Source organism: Cyprinodon variegatus, unplaced genomic scaffold (genome assembly GCF_000732505.1).
Source record: "Cyprinodon variegatus isolate N-32 unplaced genomic scaffold, C_variegatus-1.0 Scaffold638, whole genome shotgun sequence".
In the NCBI taxonomy this organism is placed as follows: Eukaryota; Metazoa; Chordata; class Actinopteri; order Cyprinodontiformes; family Cyprinodontidae; genus Cyprinodon; species Cyprinodon variegatus.
Genome location: NW_015151091.1, coordinates 431393 through 452527, shown reverse-complemented (window position 1 = coordinate 452527; position 21135 = coordinate 431393). Strand labels below are relative to the sequence as shown.

The 21135-nt window shown below is 40.2% G+C and overlaps 1 protein-coding gene across 1 annotated transcript; it reads left to right on the top strand.

Moving 5' to 3' along the window:
* Positions 1-1232: 1232 nt before the first annotated feature.
* Positions 1233-20235, top strand: kiaa0430 (KIAA0430 ortholog). The gene is made up of 27 exons (XM_015393357.1): positions 1233-1340; positions 1845-2046; positions 4007-4867; positions 5000-5159; positions 5270-5475; positions 5876-5993; positions 6109-6281; positions 7279-7773; positions 8530-8678; positions 9499-9654; positions 9770-9956; positions 10082-10260; positions 10349-10429; positions 10511-10750; positions 12405-12524; positions 12616-12794; positions 12900-13120; positions 13209-13351; positions 13449-13582; positions 14463-14665; positions 14779-15006; positions 15220-15459; positions 15557-15799; positions 15876-15936; positions 16094-16192; positions 17068-17235; positions 17332-20235. Exons 2-27 carry the CDS (start codon positions 1903-1905, stop codon positions 17517-17519), a joined length of 5376 nt encoding a protein of 1791 aa, XP_015248843.1. The 5' UTR covers positions 1233-1340; positions 1845-1902; the 3' UTR covers positions 17520-20235.
* The last annotated feature ends 900 nt before the right edge of the window (positions 20236-21135 follow it).

The following is a 21135-nucleotide window of genomic DNA, read 5'->3' as shown; positions in this document are numbered from 1 at the left end:
TGAGCAGACAATCTGCTCTTTGAGTCATTTTGGTAGACCACTACAAGAACCATGACCACTGCTATTTCTTTTAAGTTTTCTTATTATAATATTATATCTACTGAAGAGGATTAGGGCTACTGGAAAAATAAAAAAAGTTAACTGATTATTAAATATAATTTCAGTGTAATATGGGGGAAAAAAATCTGAATTCTGACTTTTTTCTCAGAATTCTGACTTAAATCTCATAATTTTGGATCTTAATGTAGATGGGCACCATGAAGGAAGAGATGTGGGAGCCCTCAGCTTCACTGACAAAGATTTGAGTTGTTTGGAAGGGCCAGTGACACATTGGTGGAAAATGACGGAATTAGGTGACTTTTTACATGCCCCAGGGGCCCCTGGTTGTACTATTTCATTAATGGAAGAGCAGAAGGTGATTAAAACAAGAGAGCTAGTTCAGTCTTTAAAACAGACATGACTACGTCTTAATGCTAACACATTTGTTAGCTGTCAGAATTCAGTCAGAATTCTGAGGTTAAAGTCAGAATTCTGAGAAAAAGTCAGAATTCTGAGAATAAAGTCAGAATTCTAAGAAAAAAAGTCAAAATTCTGACATTAAAGTCAAAATTCTGACTTTTTCTCATATTATACTGAAATAAAATTAAAAAATCAGGTATGTAAGATATGTCGCCTTATATTTCATTGTGGTTTATGAAAGTCCTGAAACCTTTGGAATCTCTTTGTAAGTCTAAAGATATTTGTTCTGATCTGTTCTGTTCTTGAATCATCCAGGTGATTTTAAGAAAACAAATATCACATTAAAGTAATCAGGCTTATGAATTATTAAACCATGAAGCAGCTTTTCTGCAAAACTTAAAGAAAGGTTATTTTCTTTATTTCAGAAATATTACGAAAGAAGAAGCCTGTCATAATGTATAATTTAGGGTTTAAGAGATATTGATATAGTTTAACGATCTAAATTACCTAAATAATCAACGGCTGTAAGACTACGTAACCATAGTAACAATTTCAGTTTTACTCTAAATCCTACGATTTTCTACTATTTGTCGATAAACAGTTGTCTACATCATCATTATTATTGCGACAACCTATATAATAATAATTTAAATGGTTTAAAATAAGCCCATCTTGTGTCTTTTATATCAACCGTATCTCCCATATATTGTGGTGAATGGTCGAAAATTAGTACCGTCGAAATTGAACAAAACAACACAATTCACGACAGTCGCATCGTTTTCTGGCAATGGTCGGTTACAAAAAGGTGCACGGCATTTGTAGGGAGAACAACACAGGTACACGGTTCTAAGGGGAGGATGTAAGAGGCTAAACTTTCGCAGGTACATGTTTGAGGGTTTTTTGTTTTGTTTTTTAGAGTGGCTTTGTATTTGAAATATGTTAACTTCTTATAAACTGTAACGAACGACCGCTTTCTACATATGTCTAAAGGGGGTTGTAGATTGTTACTCTGTCGTTAGCCACAAAAGGCTACAAACAGCTGAGTTAAATAAGTACTTTTGGTTTGGTTGTTTCCTGTATTACTAGTTAACCTAAACATCTTGTAACGACAAAATTCAACAAAGACAATCATAAAGTCTGCTAGCTTGAAGCTAACCTGAATTGTTCTTCCTTAAATGGTTCCCTTAAGTTAAAAAGTTGGATTTGGCTTTGATGTTTTGTTAGCACTGTCGACACCAAAGTCCTTACAGTGAACTTTTATCAGTCGATATGAACACTTTATCCACATCTGTTTTCTTAAACGGGTCACAGTGAACTGCAAACATTTAGCTGGTTTTATAACATAACTGCCAGTGGAAATGATCAGTTTCATATAATCTGCACAGGGAAGCATGAGAGAGAAGAAGGACGAGAGCATGGTGAAAGGCCCATGGTGTTTGTGTGATGGATGGCGTAAGGAAGGAGAGATCCGCAGACTGCTCTAGAACAGGTCCGATTCACCCCAAAGCAGATGTCTCCAGCCTTCAGTGGAAACCCAAACACTCCTCCTCAAATGAGACGACCTCCTTTCACCAGAACTATAAAGGTGTACGTATTCTCACCTATACACTCAAAGTTCTTATATTAAAATATGATCTAAAAGGACCAGGTCTGGGAATGTTTGAGTAAACAAACTAATTTCAGATTCTTTTTTAGACCACTTTTAGAAAGTTGAATGCAGGTCGTTGTACAAGTCCTGAGATTCTCCATGTAATGAGTACTGCTTTGATAAGCACTGTTGGTTGATCACTATGCAAGAAGTGAAGAGACGTGTCAGTACAGGCCATAGAAGAGGAGGGAGTTCTATCTTATTTTGGCCGCTGATACCAGATAGTCTTGGTTTAATACGCAATTATCCGCCATCTTCTTCAGGCATATGTAGACAACAGCTTTAACCTTACAGGGATCCATGGACAGTGCAGATAACGTGGTTTACTGTTGTTGTGACCATTGATCCACTATTAACTTGTTCCTGACAGCAAAGTGTACTTTAAACAAATCATTCCCTACAAACAAGGCTTTTAATTTGACTGAAGCCTTTTGTGAGTTTAATTAGGATTAATATAGACTGTAGCCACTTAGGCTGGGAATTCTAGTTAAATTAATTGTCACATCCCCAAAAGTACAGATGTTTAGTTTTTTTTTTGTAATTCACATTACATTTGTAATTGGATTTTAATCTGTTTTGGTTCAAGTTTTAGAGCAGATTTTTGTTTTTCATAATTTATGAGGGTCTTGCATTTAAAGCAACACTGTTTAAATTTTGATCCCAACGTTGTTGTGTAGTATACAAGAGATGAGGAGGGCCGCTGACGAGGCCTGATTAGCCTCTCATGGTTGCCCTCCATACATACAGTCGGATAAAAACAAACGTGTTTGAAATCCAGTTGGCCCTCTTGATGTGATCATGATTGTATCCTGCTGTTAGAGAAAAGCTCAGAGCCAACTTATCTCAACCTCATGCACCGTGTGTGTGCGAATAAGGGAATTATTTTTTTCTCTGACTTAACCTCTGGATGGACCAGTCCGACCCCATCTCTCTCTCTATGGGACTATGTCCGATCTGTGGTTTGTGGGATATGTGTCCAACTCTACTACATCCAGGCCCACTGGTGCGGCGACTACAAATCTGATATCTGTATTAATGGTACTGCTGCTGAACCTCCCTAGAAATGAACTTGGCACATAGAATAGTAGTAAGTAGTTCGGCATCCACTCTTTGCTTGCTCTGTGAGTAAACGTCACGGTTTCTAGGCGACAAAGCTTACGATGAGCTTACCTGTTTGAATCCATAGCTGAACAGTCTGGCCTGCTCATCTTCACAGCCTCCGAGGACCCAGTCTAGGTCGGCTGGCTTCTTATGGAAGAAGAATTTGCTGAAATCGAACGCAGCCAATGTTTACGGTCGATACCGCAAAAACTCTTAATTAGATGAACTACTACAGTGTCTAAAAGGTATCCTCACTGAGTGATGCACAAATGAAGAATTCAGTCCTCACGTAGAAAAACAAATTATTTGTGCTGAAAATTACATTTTGAAAAAGCTGGGTATTTTGAATAATGTTTTTTTCAGCATCAATATATTTCAATGAAAGTATTACAAAAATTCAGAAATTGTTGTGAAAGTAAATATTTCTATTTATTTTTTATTTTGCATCAATATGTATCACTGAAATAATAAATTAATATATTCAGATGTTGTGAACAGATAACGTTTTTTCAAATAAATCTTTATTTCTACATTATTAAATCTTTTTTGATACTGATTTTACTTCAAAGAGTTGGGCATATATAACCCATTTGAGAAGCATCATTCATCAGATAATAACATTGGAGACAAACCTGGAATTTATAGGTCTCTTGTGCCCTAGTAGCTAAATGTTAGTGTTTCCCTAAATGTGTAGTTAGAAAAATAAATGCATTTGAATCCAATAGATTTTTAGAATTTTGAAATGGGAAATAAAATTTAAAGGGATCATAAAATGTGCATGTTTTTTTGATATTTCAGAACATTTCCATGGAAAACCACAAGGCTGTACCTGACCTGAAGGATGTCCCCCCACCTCCTCCTCCTCTTCCTCCTTATCCCTCTACATCCCAGCTATCCCAGCCCTTTCCTTTGATACCTTTGCCCCTGCCTCCTGCCTGCTTGCCACCTTCCCTGCAGCTAACACAAGATACCCACCAACAACATCCGCCATCAAAACAGCAACAGCAAGGGCTTAGCCCCAAAGTAAGCATTTGCACCCAATGTGACTACTGTAGCACAGACAGCTATGGCTTATTGGGTGGCAGAGGTGTTGTAAGCAGCAGTATTTGTACACCACAGACAGCATCAGGCTTTCTGGGAACACCAGGCAGCAGTAGTAGCAGATTAGAGCTGTGCTCTTTAGCTCCACCTATCCGTTGCTATAATAACCTAAGCTGTGGTGGAAGTGAGGCGTTTGATCCCTTGCTCCCGCTTGGTTGCAAACCTCAGTTGCCTTCTTCTGTGGCTACCTCTCAACCTCTTTCCCTTCAACCTTGCCTACCATGCTGCTCAGGACCTCTTCACCCCTGCTCAGCTTTACCTCCTTCACTCAGTCAGTCCAGCACATTTCCCTCTTCTGCACCCCTTTCCTCTGTCACCTCTCCACCTGCTCCTGGGAAAGACTCGTGTGTGGTTTCCTCTGGCTTTTACACCTGCGGTGTGGACTGCCACACATCAACAAGGACATTCCAAACAAGTGCACTCGGTGATCAGCCCAGCATCACAGCCGTCACAAGTTCAACCAGCTCAACACACTTCACCTCTAGTCCTATGCTCCAGAATGTAAAACACACAGTTTGTCGGAATGCGGCACACTTCTGCCAGGAGTGCTTGTTAAAGGTTTGTCTGGTTCACTTTATTTCACTTTGACTTCCTTGGACTCTTATCCCAAGATGATGTGAAAATCAGAATGAAATGTTACATTTCTGTCTGTCCATACCTCAGTTTTCCTGCTGTGTTTTTTTCTTTTAGCCAAAACCTGGTCCAATTTCAGAATCCAAGTTGTGGCCCAATGTTCCTCCGCCTCCAGCTTCTTCCATCCCTCTTCCCATTTGTAATGGCTGTGGAACATTGTCTGATGGCATGATACTCGTGCCATCCACCAACCATGGCAAGAGCGGCTGTAAATATGGTTAGCGAACATGACAATATAATATCCAACTGTTGTTCTGCTTCTTATTGAGATTTCCTCTCAGATGGACTAATAACGACGTGCTTCCATTGCTGTTTTGTATGGTTCAGAGAACAGTGGTCCTGAAAGTATGCCTCCTGTTGGTGTCTTCTGGGACATTGAAAATTGCAGTGTGCCCAGTGGTCGCTCTGCTGAAGCCGTGGTGCAGAGGATTCGCAGCTGGTTCTTCCAGGGACACCGAGAAGCAGAGTTCATCTGTGTCTGTGATATCAGCAAGGAGAGTAAAGCTGTCATCCAAGAGCTCAATAACTGCCAGGTATCTACAGGAGTTACAGTTCCCAACATGCCTTGGTTATGTGCATTGTTTTTCTGAACTACTCGTGGCACTGGAACCTTTATTAATTACCACACGCTTAAGGCTTTGTTGTTGTGGTTTACATATTACATATGTTTACAGGAATAGCTGTTATTCCAACGTTGACTCCCTCCATACTGTATCAAGTAATCAGCTTATATTTTTGTCTTCCAAAAAGCAAGAAACACGTTTGTTTTTAAATTAAAAACCAGATTTGTGGCTACCAGGACTTGATGTTTTTGTGTCGACTTGATCTCTCTGATGCTTGTTTGCTTTTTATATTTTCTAACAAGTCTATTTTCTGATTAGGTGGCTTGAGTAAAGTTTTATTTTAATATATATTCATTTGGATTTCCATCAGGTCACAGTCGCTCATATTAATGCCACTGCAAAGAATGCTGCTGATGATAAACTTCGCCAGAGCCTAAGACGATTCGCTGACACACACACTGCACCTGCAACTGTCATACTGGTGTCCTGTGAGCTGCTTTGTTTTTTTTTTTTTGTTTTTTTTTTAACCAAAAATCACTTGAATCTGCTGTATGGAATCATTTTAAATATATTTAGTAAGGTTGTAATTTCCTCTTTCAACAGCTGATGTGAATTTTGCCAGCGAGCTGAGTGATCTGCGCCATCGCCACGGATTCAGAGTGATTCTGATCCATGGCAGCCACACGTCTTCCTCTCTGCTGCAGCACGCCCACCGCCATGTACCCTTTCAGCAAATTACCGCTGATCTGCCTCAGCGTTTGTTCATCAAATCGCAGGTAAGCCTCGGTATCATATGTTAAAGCCTCGAAGGCCTCTTTTTTTTTTTTTTTTTTTTTTTTTAAGCCTTGTTGTATCTAATGAGGTGAGTTGGTTCTCACCCAGATTAAATATAGGAGAAATTTATTTTTTGGATGGGATGTTGTAGAAAAGCAGAAGATGAATCGGTTTTATTTTCTTGCAGACATTATTGATCTGCAGTGCTCGTTAAAGTTTTTCATTACACAGCTTCTGGCAAACCAACAATTTGCTAGAAGCTGTGTAGAAGATCCAGCAAGCAATTTGAAGAAGGTTCTCTGGTTAGATAAGACAAACGTTTAGCCCTTTGGCTTGCATTCAAAATGTTTTGTGTTTGGGGAAACTTGCAGTGAACTCCAGCCTTAATCCATTGTTCCTACTAAAAGGTGGTGGCAGGATTGCCTCTATGTGGCAACGCTTTCCTTTAGTTGAAGGAGAGAAAATGGTTAAGCTTAAGGGGAAGATCAGGAAACTGTGGTGGGAAAAACAGGTTGGAAGTTGGGAAACCCTCTGGTTTAAGTTTGCATTAAAGCAGCACAGCAAGTTAAAAGTTGAAAGCTTTTTCATATGTTAGAATGGCCTAGTCAAAGTCCAATCTTGAATCCAAAAACCAGTCCTTGGCAGTAGTAGAAAACTAGTGTTTATTCAGTCTGACTGCGGTTGAGTTAAATCTAGATGATGCAATACAATGAAGTTGTAATGTGTTGTAGATAAAGTTCCAGGTGAGTTAAACGCTCAGAGTCCCGGTTACGGCTTTAGGCAACTTAACATATTAAGTTCTAGCAAACAACAAAGTGATCTGTTTGAACTATTCCTTTAGAGTCTTTTGTCTTTGTGGCCATAATATAGCTGTTTGTTAAAGTTGAGATGAATAAACTATCGGGTTAAGAAATGGTTTCACTCGGCTTGATTAAAGCTACCCTGTTTTTAAATCGTTCAAACCAGACAGGCACCATGTCTTTTCCTCCCCTCCCTCAGCCCAGTGTCAGCTTCCTCTATGTGCACAACCTCCCAGTCATCTCTGACAAGACCCTGCAGAATGCTGTGAAGCTCAGGCTTCGCCGCCTGTCAGACAACTGTGGCGGCAAAGTGCAGAGTATGTCCCAGGGTACAGCAGTCCTCCGTTTTGGCAGCCAGGAGGCGGCTGCTCGGGCCCGCAAACGAATGGATAACGAGGATGTGTTTGGCTACAGAATCAGCCTCTCTTTCTCACCGAGGACCAGAGACGATGTTGGTTCTGAGCCTCAGCTTCAGACTGAGCCCCGGCCCTTCCAAACCAAGGTGTCTGTGCTTGCCCCTTTCCCATCCATATCTTCCTCCTCTTTCCTGCCCCTGGAGAAGCCAAGATCACCCAGGAGGCCACGGCGAGCCACCCGCCCCTTTGCTGCCTCTGGGCTGGTGCCAGAGAGGCCCTACAGCCCCAGGAGGGGTTCCAGTGGGCCTCCCGGCGGTGCTCCAGCCAAACCGCTTCAGGTCAGCAGACTCCTCCATGCCTGCCACCCTCCAACATCTCCTTGTCTGGGCTGCCTTGTAAATCGCAGTAGCTTGTCTTCCCCTCAGTGTTCTTGTGATTGCTGCTTTAACTAACAGCTTGTTGCTGCATGCTCGCCTTCATACGTCTGCCTCTGCTAGCTATGAGCAGTAGAGTCTGTCGACTACCCTGCATGTTCATTGATCATATAACAGCTGCTGCATTGCTTTAGTGCTTGTGTTTTTTGTTTTGATTTTTTTTTTTACATGAAATCATACTTTTTATTAACTATCTTGTATTTTACATTTTTGTTTTAACCTTTCCTGTTTTTTTTTCCTCATGTTTTTCATGCTGATGCGGGGGCCTTTAACATTTTTTTTTTTCATTTGTTTTCAATCAATTAGAAACCAGTGTGAGAAATTAATCAGAACTGAGTTATTAATGTCTATACTAGGCATGGGCCTTTAAACCATTCATTTTTGAATTTTAAAGAAAAGGTCAAACCAACAAACTGATCGGTACCTGCTTCTTAATATCTTTTCAATAGGATATAAAAATTCCTCTTGACCGTATCGTCTAAATAACAAAACTGCACATCCCTGTTTTTACCTTTGGTGTTCTGTGAAAGTCTTCATCTAATTTCCATACATCCTTAAAAAAAATCCCTAACTTGACCATCTTTATTAATAATTTTTTCTAACAAAAAATATCCTCTGAATCCTGATATTAAAAGCTCTTGTCCTGTTTTTTTGATTTAGGAGACTAATATGGATGGAAAGTCCAGGGTGGGCCTGGCCCACCTGGATAGGGGGCGTGCTGCTTCCTCCTCACCTCAGAGGAGGGAGACAAGAGCATTGGAGGAACAGAGTAAGACTGACCTGACTGGAGAACCCATAGACGATAAGAGGTACACGCAGAGATGGATCACAATCCTTTTATTTGATAACTAGGAATAGCTCTTGTTTTCACACCTTGAACCGGTGTGGGGACTTTTTAATTGCAATATATCTGATTTGTGTTTTTCACAATAAAATCTGAATGACTGTGTGCTTTATTGCTGCTCGCTGATGGCATCAGATGTTTGCTAGAGAGCAGCTTGCATGATGAAAACCAACTGCAGGGGTAAAGTACAGGATTTAAAAGGATGGTTTGATTTCCAAATTGTACCCCTAGCTTGTGCTGATGAAGATTCTCAGTCATCCAGGTCATAGTCATTCTGTAAAAGTAAAAAAAAAATCCACTGGAATTGGTTTCCAAGATTTGAAGACGTTTCGCTTCCCCTCCAGGAAGCTTTCTCAATTAAAATTCAGACATTTGAATTGAAGTCCAGTGGATTGTTTTTTGTTTGTTTTTTTTGTTTTTTTTTTACTTTTATGGAAAGGGGTACCCCTAGCTTGTTTTCCCCTGTTCAATCTATCAGCAATCTTATCTGAAAATCTGCAAAAGTCCAGTATAAACAGCATTTGATGAATGCTTTGTCTAGATAAAACCAAAACTGAACACTTCCTGGAAACTGCTATATGGTGGCAAAGCAACATTTTACTCCACTTCATAATTATATAGTAGTTCATTACATTAATGATTGTAATGTAACTGGTTTTCTAGGATTTTCTTTTGTGTATCACCAGTAGAGATATTGGTGTTAATGTTGAAGTTGTATGCTCAGATTTCCCACAAACTCATTTGGTTGCCTAAAATGCCCCTCCCTTTTTTTTTCTGTTTAAAAGGGAGGGTTCCAGTCCTCGAAGGGTAACCGGCTCACCTGTTACTCAAAGGGTCAGGAGCTCAGAGTTCAAGATTAGCACACCCTCAGCCTTCAGCAAGCTGAATCTGAACAGGAGCTTCAGCCCCATGGTCCCGTCTCAGGGGTCCTGGTCCTCACGGTACTGAAACTGCATGAATATAATTCAACACTTTTATATTAATAAAACTGTTAATGTAAAAATATTGAGTTTATTTTTTTCTACATCTTAATCTTTTCCCTCCTCCAACATAAAGGAGCGGGTCCCCGTGCCTGTCCAGCCGTTCATCCCCTCTGCTTGCAACTGCTCGCAGCTCCTGCTCTGAAGGTCTGTCTCAGCCTTTCTCTGAGGGGACGGAACTCCAGGTAGCCAACCTTGACTACAGAATGTCCCGCAAAGACCTGCAGCAGATACTGCATGACACCTTCTCCCGATATGGACAGGTAAGATTTCCTATTTTGTACAGTTGTGTTGATGACCGCGTTTGGAATTGCAGGTTAGTAAAAAATGTGTTATGCTTCCTGCATTCAAACATTCCTGCGCTGTACCCTCCTTTTATTATGTCTAGGTGAAGGCTGTGGATCTGAGCCCTCACACTGATTATCAGCTGAAGGCCACGGTTCAAATGATGTCCCTGCAGCAAGCCATCAGTGCTGTCAGTGGGCTGCACCGCTATAAGATTGGAAGTAAACGCATCCAGGTGTCTCTGGTAACTGGTGCCAACAACAAATCACTTTCCTTGCTCAGGTACCGTTCATTTCCACATGAGCATGAAATGCAACTGTAGATGTGTTGTTTCAGACGAACCTCTAATGTTCCTTATTACACTTTACAGCACAGAGATAATTTGCATTCTTCAGGATGCTCCTGCTAACTGCCTTCCTCTGTTCAAACTGGCTGAGATCTATGAGAAGAAGTCAGTATTCTTAAATCATGGTATTTAATTTATGTCTAACCTGTAAAGTAACAATATACTTATTGTCTCCTTGTTTTGAAGGTATTTCCGTAAACTCGCCATTGGCGATCTGTACAAGTTATCAGATGTGCTCTCAGTGCGAGAACAGGGAGGCTCCAGACTAGTTTGCCTTCTCCCCAACATCCGAATTCGTCAGAGTCCATTAGGATCTTCTCAGTCCCAGGAAGCCTCGTCCTCTGCAAGTGGGAGTCCTGTTGTGTTTGAGGAACTCGAGTACCACGAGCCTGTTTGCAGACAACATTATGCTAAGCAAGACTTCAGGTAAAGAAACATGTTCATGCAACTGCTTGATCATCCAGACCCATCTGAACCTCCTTAGACCTTTATTCTTCCATGGCAGCAGGTTTTAATGTAGTTTCTGTAAATGTATAACATGTTCGGTTAGTAGGTTACTTTCTTCATAGTCATATCAGTGATGGTCGACTAAAACGTTCTTTTCAGGGCAAAATTTTTTCAGTATACTTACATAAAATAACAGATTCAGGAAAAAGCTGAGATGCATCTATAAACTTTGTGTATTAGCTGTGTAATTTAAATAGCTTTTTTTTTAAGCCAATTATCCTATAGAGCGTTAATTTACTAAAATTACACTTCTAAGTTGTTCTCATTGGGCTAGTTCAACCTACATATGAAGAGAAAGATAGAAGTCTATCCAGTTTAACCAATCCACTACAGTGGTTATCAGAATCCGCAGTACCACAAAGATGGTTATCAACATCATGAATCTTTGAATGCACACACATTAAGGGCTGGGTTCGCGGTGTGTGGGGTGGGTCTAAATGAAAAGTCAAACACGGGGAGCGGCATCAAAGAGATGTCAAATGAAGTGGCAGGGGATTGCTGACTGTAAATGTGAAAGTTACACATCAGTGACATTTCTCTCAAGCATGCATGCATCCCACTGAACTGCGTATTAATAATGTTCCCCTCTGGAGGGAAGAGGACTTTGGGGGGCAGATAAAAATAAAACACTTATACATTATTTAGTCTGGTTAGTTGGACTTTTTAATTCAACAATTTATGGGCTACAATAAAGGTGGAAGCTGATGTCATGATTATATTAATACAAGAAGGGTTTCATCTGAGTGACATTTTTTTTTATTTTATTATTTAAAAAAAATAAAAATTTGTAGGGAAGTCAATTTAAATGTCAAATCCTTCTGGCTTAAACATGTATATAAATGTACTCTAGCAGACGATATTCTCCCAAAATTTAGAAAATTTCTATTTAAAAAAATCCTGTCTTAAACTCTGCAGAGTTATTTCATTAATTTATGCAGACCAGTTAGTTGTACACCTAAATTCTGCCAATCATATATCAATGGTCATCTGTCAATCACATTTTTTCTGTCATGGCATTTTGATTCATATGTCGCAGCTACTATACGCAACGATTGAAATAAGAAATATGAATCATTTACTTTACCATTACCATTGCTCATATAATAGTGATCCAAATTGTCTTCTCAAAGACTTAATGTCAAAAAGGAGGAAAAATAAATTGAAATGAAATGAAAGGGCACATCATTGTTTTCCAAAACAGCTAATTGGCTGCTGGGTGGAGCGTTTTCTAGGATTCAGATCAATCCTGAAGGCTAGCCTGCCCCGGAGCAGGTTTGCCGTTCAGAGTACATTACCATGGTAACTAGCCTCGCTGAGAATAAATCCAGCTTCCTAGTACCAGAAAGTCAGGGTTGAGGTTGAAGCAGGTCGCTAAGCTAGTAATCAAGCTTTGTGGTACTACAATACTAATGCTATTATCAACTATCCCCACAGCATGATGCTGCCTCTACCGTTACATATTGGTCCTTCCTAAAATCAGGCAGGGAGGTTTGGGTTTGTGAATAGTGATGGAAGGCATTGTATAACTGTTGTAGAAAAGCACTTTTACTGAGGGATCTTTCTTTGATTGCAGCGAAGCTGACTTTGACCCTGAATCCTATAAAATACCCTTTGTGGTGATGTCACTGAGCAGTTTGGCCTCTGATGTTCACAGTCTTCTGCAGGTTCATGACGGCACGCTTCCCCTGCTCAGGTAACGACAGAATTCACAAGTTTCGCAGAATGTGTATTTGGGGCACATCAGAATTAATTTTTTTTTTTTTTTTTTTCTGTTTAAATTTCAGCTTTCCTGACTGTTATGCAGCTAAATTTAGCCCTCTGCAAGTCGGAAATGAGATGCTAGAGGGTGCTGTTCCTCTGGAGCATCTGATTACTTGTGTTCCCAGTATCACCATTGTAACAGCTCAGAATGGTTTCAAGGTCATCAAGTGGATCCATAACAAACCACCTGCACAGAACTCTGGTAGGAATAGAAATAATATTGGATTTGTCTCTGGGATTCACACTCTTCACATCAGAGTGTCTGGAAACTTATCAAAAGTATCTTTTTATAAATTTTTTCCTGCAGAGCCATGGATTCAGCGATGCAAGAGTCCAGTTGGCAATCCACAGCTCATCCAGTTTAGCAGAGAGATTATTGACCTGTTGAAGAGTCGGCCATCTTGCCTCATACCAATCAGCAAATTCATACCTTCATACCACCATCACTTTGCCAAACAGTGCCGGGTCTCTGACTACGGCTTCTCAAAGTTACTGGAGCTTCTGGAAGCTGTTCCTCATGTTTTGCAGGTGCTTGTAAGGGAGGGAAAAGAAACTCTCAATAATTTCCCTACACTGCAATTGTTTTAATGCTATATTTTCTTTTATTTTCCAACAGATAATAGGAATGGGTACCAAACGTTTACTGACCCTTACCCACCGAGCACAAGTGAAGCGTTTCACACAAGATCTTCTTAAGTTGCTCAAGTTTCAAGCTAGTAAACAAGTGGCAATCAGGGACTTTATGCAGGCATACCATTGGTCAGTAACCTTTGCAACAACGTCTTCCTTATCTGTAAAAAAAAATAGCTCTGATTACATGGTTGGTACTTTAGATTAACTGTTTACTTTGTCACAGGTGTTTCTCTAGAGACTGGAGGGTAACAGATTATGGGATATGTGACCTGATGGACCTGCTGGCTGAAATCCCAGACACAACAATCACCATCACACACCAGACCACAGACACAGTCATCTCTGTTCCTAAGAGAGGTCAGTGGGAATCCAACCAGTTATTAATTTTGGGGCAATAGAAATGGCTGTTGAAATACCCAAAAATATTTTACTTGGACTGTTTGGAGCAAAGCATCTGTTTCCATTAGATCCTAGCTGTCAAGAGAACAGAAACTGTCAATGTGTGACAACAATGATGGGATATAGAGAGAGGTGGTGAGAAGGCTGAGGGTCAGACCTTTAAGATGAAACATCAGAGTAAGCCTCTATCAATCTAGGTTTTGTTTTCTCATAAATGAGCATCTGAATACCTTGTGCTATTACCACCACCCTCCTGTCCATTATTTTAAAACGCAACAAATATTTTTGAAAAGGTGCTGTGGTCAGATTAGACCAAATCACATCACGCAACAATAGACAAGTTTAAGTGTAAACATATAATCTGTGTCCATTTTCTATGGTTTATTATCTTTGCTGCTCCCAATAGGCCTAATAAATGTTTACAGACATGTTATGAGAGGATTGATTTTCAGTTTGATTCCGTGTAATATGTGCCTAACCTCCATGCGTGCGAAGGAACACTCCCACTGATGGTCACCATTTGCACCAAGTGTTTGATTTAGATTCATTCCTCAGTATACCTTTTCGTTTTAATACCGGAATAGTCTCCTTTTGGGTTTTTTTGTCTCCAAATTTTTTCCACTTGTGTAAGTTTTTATGACTTCCATTTACTGCTTTGTGAAATCTGAATTTCCCATCTGTGAGACGATAAAGGCATTTATTATCTTTGAGCTCAAGCTTTTTGTAGAGAATGACAGGAACCTAGAGGCAAGAAGACTAAATACTAACCCTGCTTTCCTTTTCCAGATAGTTATGTCTAGTAATTGTTATTCCTTTTGTTTGTTTATGTGCTTTCCAGAGCGTACTGCAGAGGAAGTGGAACGAACCAAGCAGTTTGGAAAGGAGGTAGTGGACCTCCTCCGCCATCAGCCACACTGTCGAATGCCGTTCAGCAAGTTCATTCCTACCTACCACCACCACTTCGGTCGTCAGTGCAAGCTCAGCTACTACGGCTTCACAAAGCTCATGGAGCTTTTTGAAGCCATCCCAGACATTCTGATGGTAAGGCAGCAGCGCTGCTCTTTATTTAATGCCATACTTTAGAAACCAGAAATATACTGTGGGCAGAAACGTTTTTAATAAATTGCCTGTTAAACATTTTCTTCCCTTCCCAGGTCTTGGAATGTGGTGAGGAGAAAGTGCTGACTTTAACAGAGGTTGAGCGTATCAAGGCACTGGCAGCCCAACTAGTCAAGCTGCTACGGGCTCAGAAAGATTTCAGTCTGTCCGTCAGCCAGTTTCTCCCAGAGTACAGCAAGACCTTCGGTTATGGTCTCCGTCTTCAGGACTATGACGTAGCGTCGGTGCCCGCTCTGCTGACCAAACTCTGCCATGTTGTCAAGGTAAAAAAAACTAAAAATCTGAAAGCATTTGTTCTAAATCCTAATTTCTGCCGAAATGCAGGGTTAAAAGGGTAGCATCAAGTCCTGCCTATGAGTTCCATGTTCGTATCATATTTGTAACAGATATTTTAGTTTTGTTGATGTGTCCGTGAAGCCAGGGCACCATCCTGTTTACAGTACAGGTGTCAACTGGTGTCTGACCTTGTTGCTCAGATGGTGGACGGCTCTGAGGGTCGCGTAGTGCAGCTGATCAACAGGAAGTCTCTACGTCTGCTGACCTCTCAGCTGTTGGCTCTGCTCATGTCCCAAGAAACTCATCAAGTATCAAAGGGAATGAAGGTGGAGGAGCTGAGCATGCATTACATGAGTATTCATGGAACCCAGCTGAATCCTTGTGAATATGGGTTTCTGTCTCTGAGCGAACTGTTAAAGAGCCTACCTTACCTTGTAGAGGTTGGATTCCAATTTCTTTTCAATACAATTTCTGGTTTTTTCATTTTATTCTGTTCTGCCTAAACAACTAATGGCTAACCATTTTATTCTTTCTTAGTTGTACTTTGAAGAAAATGGTGAAGATTGCAGCTCTGCTGGCGGTCATGGGGTTGAGTGGGTGAGGTTAACCAGGCTTTACCAGTTTGCTCGTAACATTCGGGCGCTGCTCCACACCTACCACTACAACCAGCTCTTCCTGACAGAGTTCCAGGGGGCCTACAGCAAGTTTACAGGCTGCAACCTTGACCCTCGGTTCTATGGGTACAGCACCACTGATGAACTGCTTGGCGCTATTCCTCAGGTCCATGACGATTTTTTTTTTTTTTTCTTTTTGTTCTTTGGGGGCTGTTTGCTATAACATGCTGTTGTGTTTTCAGGTGGTCTGGATCAAAGGACACGGTCATAAGAGGATTATCGTTTTAAAGAACGATATGAAAGGTGAGAGTTTCTGACTGCAGCTGATTTAGGTTCCGTGAAGGGATGTGACAGAAGTCCAGGCTGCATTTTGACCCCTTTTAGAGTGAAAAAGATGTTAGATGAGTGAGAAGAGAACATGGAAACTGTAAAATGATACATTGTTTCTTTTTTGTTTTAGCAAAGCCAAGCTCTTCAGTTCCTAACAGCCCACAACCGGTAGACATGGAGAGTCCGAGGGACAGCCCCATCAGCAGCACATCAGGAACACAAAGTCCAGGTATCACTCACACAAGTGATTAGTTGAAATGCCGTCTATTTTGAATCTGATGGAGTTTCTTATACACTATAATATAAAGGTATAATGGCTTCAATATGTGTGACATAAAACACATACTAGACACAATTCTAGTAGTTCTACTTCTTGCTGTGAAACCAGTTCAGAGTTTCTGTCTTTATAACTGTTGAATTGCTCGTATCAATTGGGTGGTCCATCAGTGCCATATGAGGGATGACCACCCAGACCCTAATCCCACATCCTAACCTCTCTTTTACCATGACGTTTTGCTTCTGAACCATTCTTCCTGCAGCGTGCACCAACGCTGGTTCAAATTCAGACTGTTCTCCAGACATGTCATTGTCTCGTCCAAACCTTCTTTAAACATTCAGCTTAGTTTTTCTTTAGCAGTGGAGTCTTGTGCAATTAATTTTGGAGATTTTTTAAATTGCATTTAATCCATGACTTTGTTTTTATGTGGGGATTCTATCTGCTGTCTCCAGGTCTTCCTCAAGCTTTGCAGTACTTTGACTCTTGAGCAACTCCTCTGCCCCTGACCAAGGCTGATTTGTTGATTGGGATTATCATTTGCAGTGGAGCTCGTTTTGAAAAGTGTAACTTTAGGAGTTATAATTAGTATGTTTTTCAACTGTAAGAAGAAAAGAAGTCATGCATCTCTGTGCAGTACTTTTTGTAATAAACTGCCCTTTTAAATGTCATCAGTTTAATACCTGCACAGATTTTTTTTCAGCTGGTTTCTTTGCCATCTATGCCATTTTTCCATACACTGAACTTCACCCTCTGGATGTTTCTGCATTGATATAATCTGTATGACCATAATTTAGACACTTGAACAAAGGTTTTGTTTTTGCTGACAGGTTGCGATGCTGAATCAGAGCTGCTCCGTCTTACATCACCTGTCGACCTGTTGTGTGGCCCTGTACCGTCCTGCCTGCCGTCCCCCCAGCTCCACCCTGACCCTGTTCTCCTTCAGCAAATGGACCTGATTAACTTTGAGAAAACTCCACCCCCACAACCCTCAGCAGGTCAGTTTGATATTTTTTTTTTTTTTTTCAGTCATGTAAATGTTTGTCCATACCGACATAAAAACTGCCAACATTTGGGGGTTTATTTTGCCTTAGAGCTCGAGTCTGTAGAGGAGGCTGCAGCAGATGGTACCTGTGGTCCTCTGGATCAGTCTGGTGTTGAAGACGATTCACCAGCGCTCCCTGATGAGAAGAACACCTTGTCCATGGACAGTCCTGGCAGAAGAGCCTCACGCAGCAGATTTAAACTAGCTGCCAACTTCTCCTTCACAGCAGGCCTCTGATGAATCCATTTCTTTCCAGTTAAGGACACTCATCAGATAACTCTAAATGCAAGAGTTGACCAGCGTCTAATTGATCACTGCCTTCAACATCTGGACAGGCAGGCTGTTGCGTTAATGTTCTGCTACTCCTAAGCAAGCTTTTTTTCTTGTTTATTGATTTTCACCTAACTATGATGAGATTTTTTTGCAATTCTTTGATTTGCAAACTTATCTGCTGTGTCCTAGCTGTCATCCCAGGAACAGTTGATATAAGACGGCATCCTCAATTTTGAGCCATTGAGAAACTTGAGTTAGTTTTCACTGTATAGTTTCAGTTTGTTAAACTGACACACAGACGGCTTCTAAGATTTGTCAGTGAAACTTTGAAAGTCACTGCTTAAAGACAGGAAAAATTATTCTAAAACCATAATTTCAACCTTTGGAGATCTGACTTGGTTATGATGGTTATTATGAGCAATCCAGCTGATAAATTGATGCCCACTGGAAATCTTTCTGATTTTTATAGTATTTCACCTTCGTATGCTCCCCTGTAACATCTCTGCAGTGTTTTTAGTTCCTTCTAAATTTTGCAGAGTGGCTAATTATCTGTTAAGGAACTTGGGCCTAAACCTGTAGCAGACTGATGAGATGACGTTTTCTCGTTGTTTACCTGCAGCCAGCAGCTATGCATGTTTGAATCTTTTTAGCTGCGTTTCTGCCCCTGTGTGGCTTGCACTGGAGTGGGTAGAATAATATGTGCAACATGTGCATAACTGAGTTTATGCAAGGTGTAACCCCCACTCTAGGAGCAGATGAAAGGAAGACGTTTAAGGTTGGTCTTGATTTCTACCACTAACTACAGATCAGAGCTACCACCCGAGCAGCTGCCATGTAAAGGTTTGTTTTAACCTTTGCCTCTGATGGGCACTGACTCAGTGGTTGAGTATTTGGAGAACAACACACACGCCTGAGTTTTGGGTTTATTTTAAACGGCATAGTGAATGAGTTTTAGAGGAAAGGGGGGCCGTGTGCTGATGGATTTCAGATTCTGGGGGCTCTGAGAAGCCTCTTGCACAGACTGATGCACTCACAGAGGGGCCCTCCGCGCCTCGCTGGAACCTGCCGGGCTTTTACAATGGCTTGTATTTGCCACGGTGCTGAAACACAGTGCCATCATCCACCCCCCCCTTTTGAGGAAGAGTATTTTTACCTTACAGGCGTGTGTTGATCTCTCAGATATTGTTTTTTTCTTCTTTTCCTTTTCACACACTGGCTGCTGGCTGCTAAAATACCTCGAGACGTTGGCGGCGCATGAAATTTGGGGCACATCAGATGTACTGTGAAGCTGCTGTTTGTCTTTATTATAATCCTTTTAGGAAATGGGTCACAGCCTACTGAGTTATGGAGTTCTTTATATTTGTACTGGGATTAGTCTGTTTAATGTACTCTACAGTATATATATTGTTTTTTACTTTGTGTTAATCATTCATCACAAATCAGAAGGTTTTTAAATGTGGCTCTAATTGCTCATTTGTTTTGCAGAGTTTTAGAGACCAGCTAACAGATGAAGGAATCACCACTTCAAAGTAATTGTAAAAAAAAAAAAAAAAAAGCTTAAACAGACCAAAAAACTGTCTATCTACATTTGAATTTAGCCAAAGGACTTAATTTCTTTGTTTGAACTACAGTGACAACTAACTCATGTTATGAAGTCTTTGCTTCCGTTTACTGACGACCCGCCGTACCTGTGAAAATATGCACCTATGCATAGTTTTAGTTGCTGAAATCCATGTTTGAGAAGGTGTTTAACCGAGTTTGTTTCTCCTAGTTATTCTACAAAAGATTTTAAGGAACTTTATTAATTCAACTGTTTCCTTAAAAAGTTGAATTAATAAAGCGTTGTTACCCTGAATGTTTTGTTTACCTGCCTATTAACTGTTAGTGATTTCTCGTCTAGTCCTCTTTCCCTTCCCTCCCTCATCGTTTTGCTGCCTTGCTGCACCAACACTGGTTGCAACAATTCAGTGATGTTGAAGTGACCAAAAAGAATCCATTAAAATTCACGAGCATCTGTTGTTTCTTTGGTACTTTTGTATGTGAACCGGGTTCTAGATGCACATTACTAAGGTAGAAAGTTAAACTTTGCAGAAAGTTAAATAGAAATGTAATGCAGAGGGATGTATATCAACTTTATAGACAACAACACTCAAACTGTGGTTTTTAATCAGCTTCCTTTGCTGCTAAATCATTCATTGATTAAAAATAAGCTGTTGTAAATTTGGTAGTATGGCAGTGTCCAGGTTACACATACAGCAGGGAACTTAAGTAAGGTTTTCTAGACACTGTAGAAGGAAGCATAAAGTGTTGCACAAATCATCACTGCCTGGAAATGTCACTTTTATGTCGCATGCAACATGGATTCTTTGCCCCTTTTCCCCAGACTATAGACTTTTATTATTTTTTTTTTTCAATATAAATAGAAGTTTGGACCGCTGACCAACAGTTTAGTTGTTACTGATGTCCTGATATGCCTGAGCAGTGGCTCTGAAGCAGGAAGTGCAAAAATAAATTCTGCAAAGGACCAAATCATTTGATTCAGGCTCTAAAACTCTGCTTGTGCACCTTTTTCTTAACACACTTTTTCTTTTCACTAAAGTTTTTAATAATTTATTGTAAAGCCCAGTGTGAACAACCAACTCCTTCAGCAGTTTTGCGCCATTCCTTCCTAAGGCTCTCCTTTGCAGTTTGCACATCCGTCAGTCTGTTTCATTCTTTGAACTAAATTACTTAAATAAATGTAAGACATTGTATTAAAAACACATCTGTCCTTTGGCAGAACAAACACAATACAGTTTGTTTTTGAAAGATGCTCTTTATTTAAACATATATTTACAGGTAGTTTCAGCTTATTTTCTGCATATTTGACTTTTTATTAGTAGGACTTTAATAAATTCACTACACTTAACAGGAGAAAGATGTGATAAGAGTGCCTAGCGTCAAGCAAACTGTTGAACTAAGATCCTAAATACACTCAAGCACAAACAGTCTATTTGAGGCATTTACAAGAGCGTCATTCCTTCCCTGGTTAACATACAAACCGAAGATTAAATTTAAAGACTGACTGTGGTTTCAAGTGTTTTATGACCAACGGAAATGAAATGGTACTCTGTTGATTTAGAAGATACTCTGCAGAATGAAGAACAGTGAGAAAATATGACAGAGGCATTTACATGCATCAAACTGGATTTTAGTAATTAAAAAAAAAAACAGTTGCGTCAGACTTCATGACAGTTAGCATTCCTCTGTGTGTTTGCATAAAATAAAAGCACAAAGAGCAGAAAAACACCGACTCATCATCTGGCCATTCATTTTAAGTGATTTACATCTTTAATTAGTCATCAAACTGAGCTGTTTTATGGAAATCATAATTGTGAATTACATGGAAACTAGAAATTAGCAGCTTTTTAGTCATGACCATGGAAACATAAGGTGTTTAGCAGTTATTCATTTTAATATGCCTGTCAGAAAAGAAAATGTACTTTTTATCACTTTAACAATAGAATTTAGATAATTGTGGTTCCCTGATGTAAAATGTTCATTTGAATCCAACATGCCTATCCTGATGCGTTGAATTAAC

Bases quoted from the DNA above. Each gene is read 5' to 3' on its own strand.
- kiaa0430 (XM_015393357.1), top strand. From the start codon at position 1,903: ATGGATGGCGTAAGGAAGGAGAGATCCGCAGACTGCTCTAGAACAGGT. The intron at 5,994-6,108 runs GTGAGCTGCTTT...CTCTTTCAACAG, and splicing joins AACTGTCATACTGGTGTCCT to CTGATGTGAATTTTGCCAGC. The intron at 14,666-14,778 runs GTAAGGCAGCAG...TTCCCTTCCCAG, and splicing joins CCATCCCAGACATTCTGATG to GTCTTGGAATGTGGTGAGGA.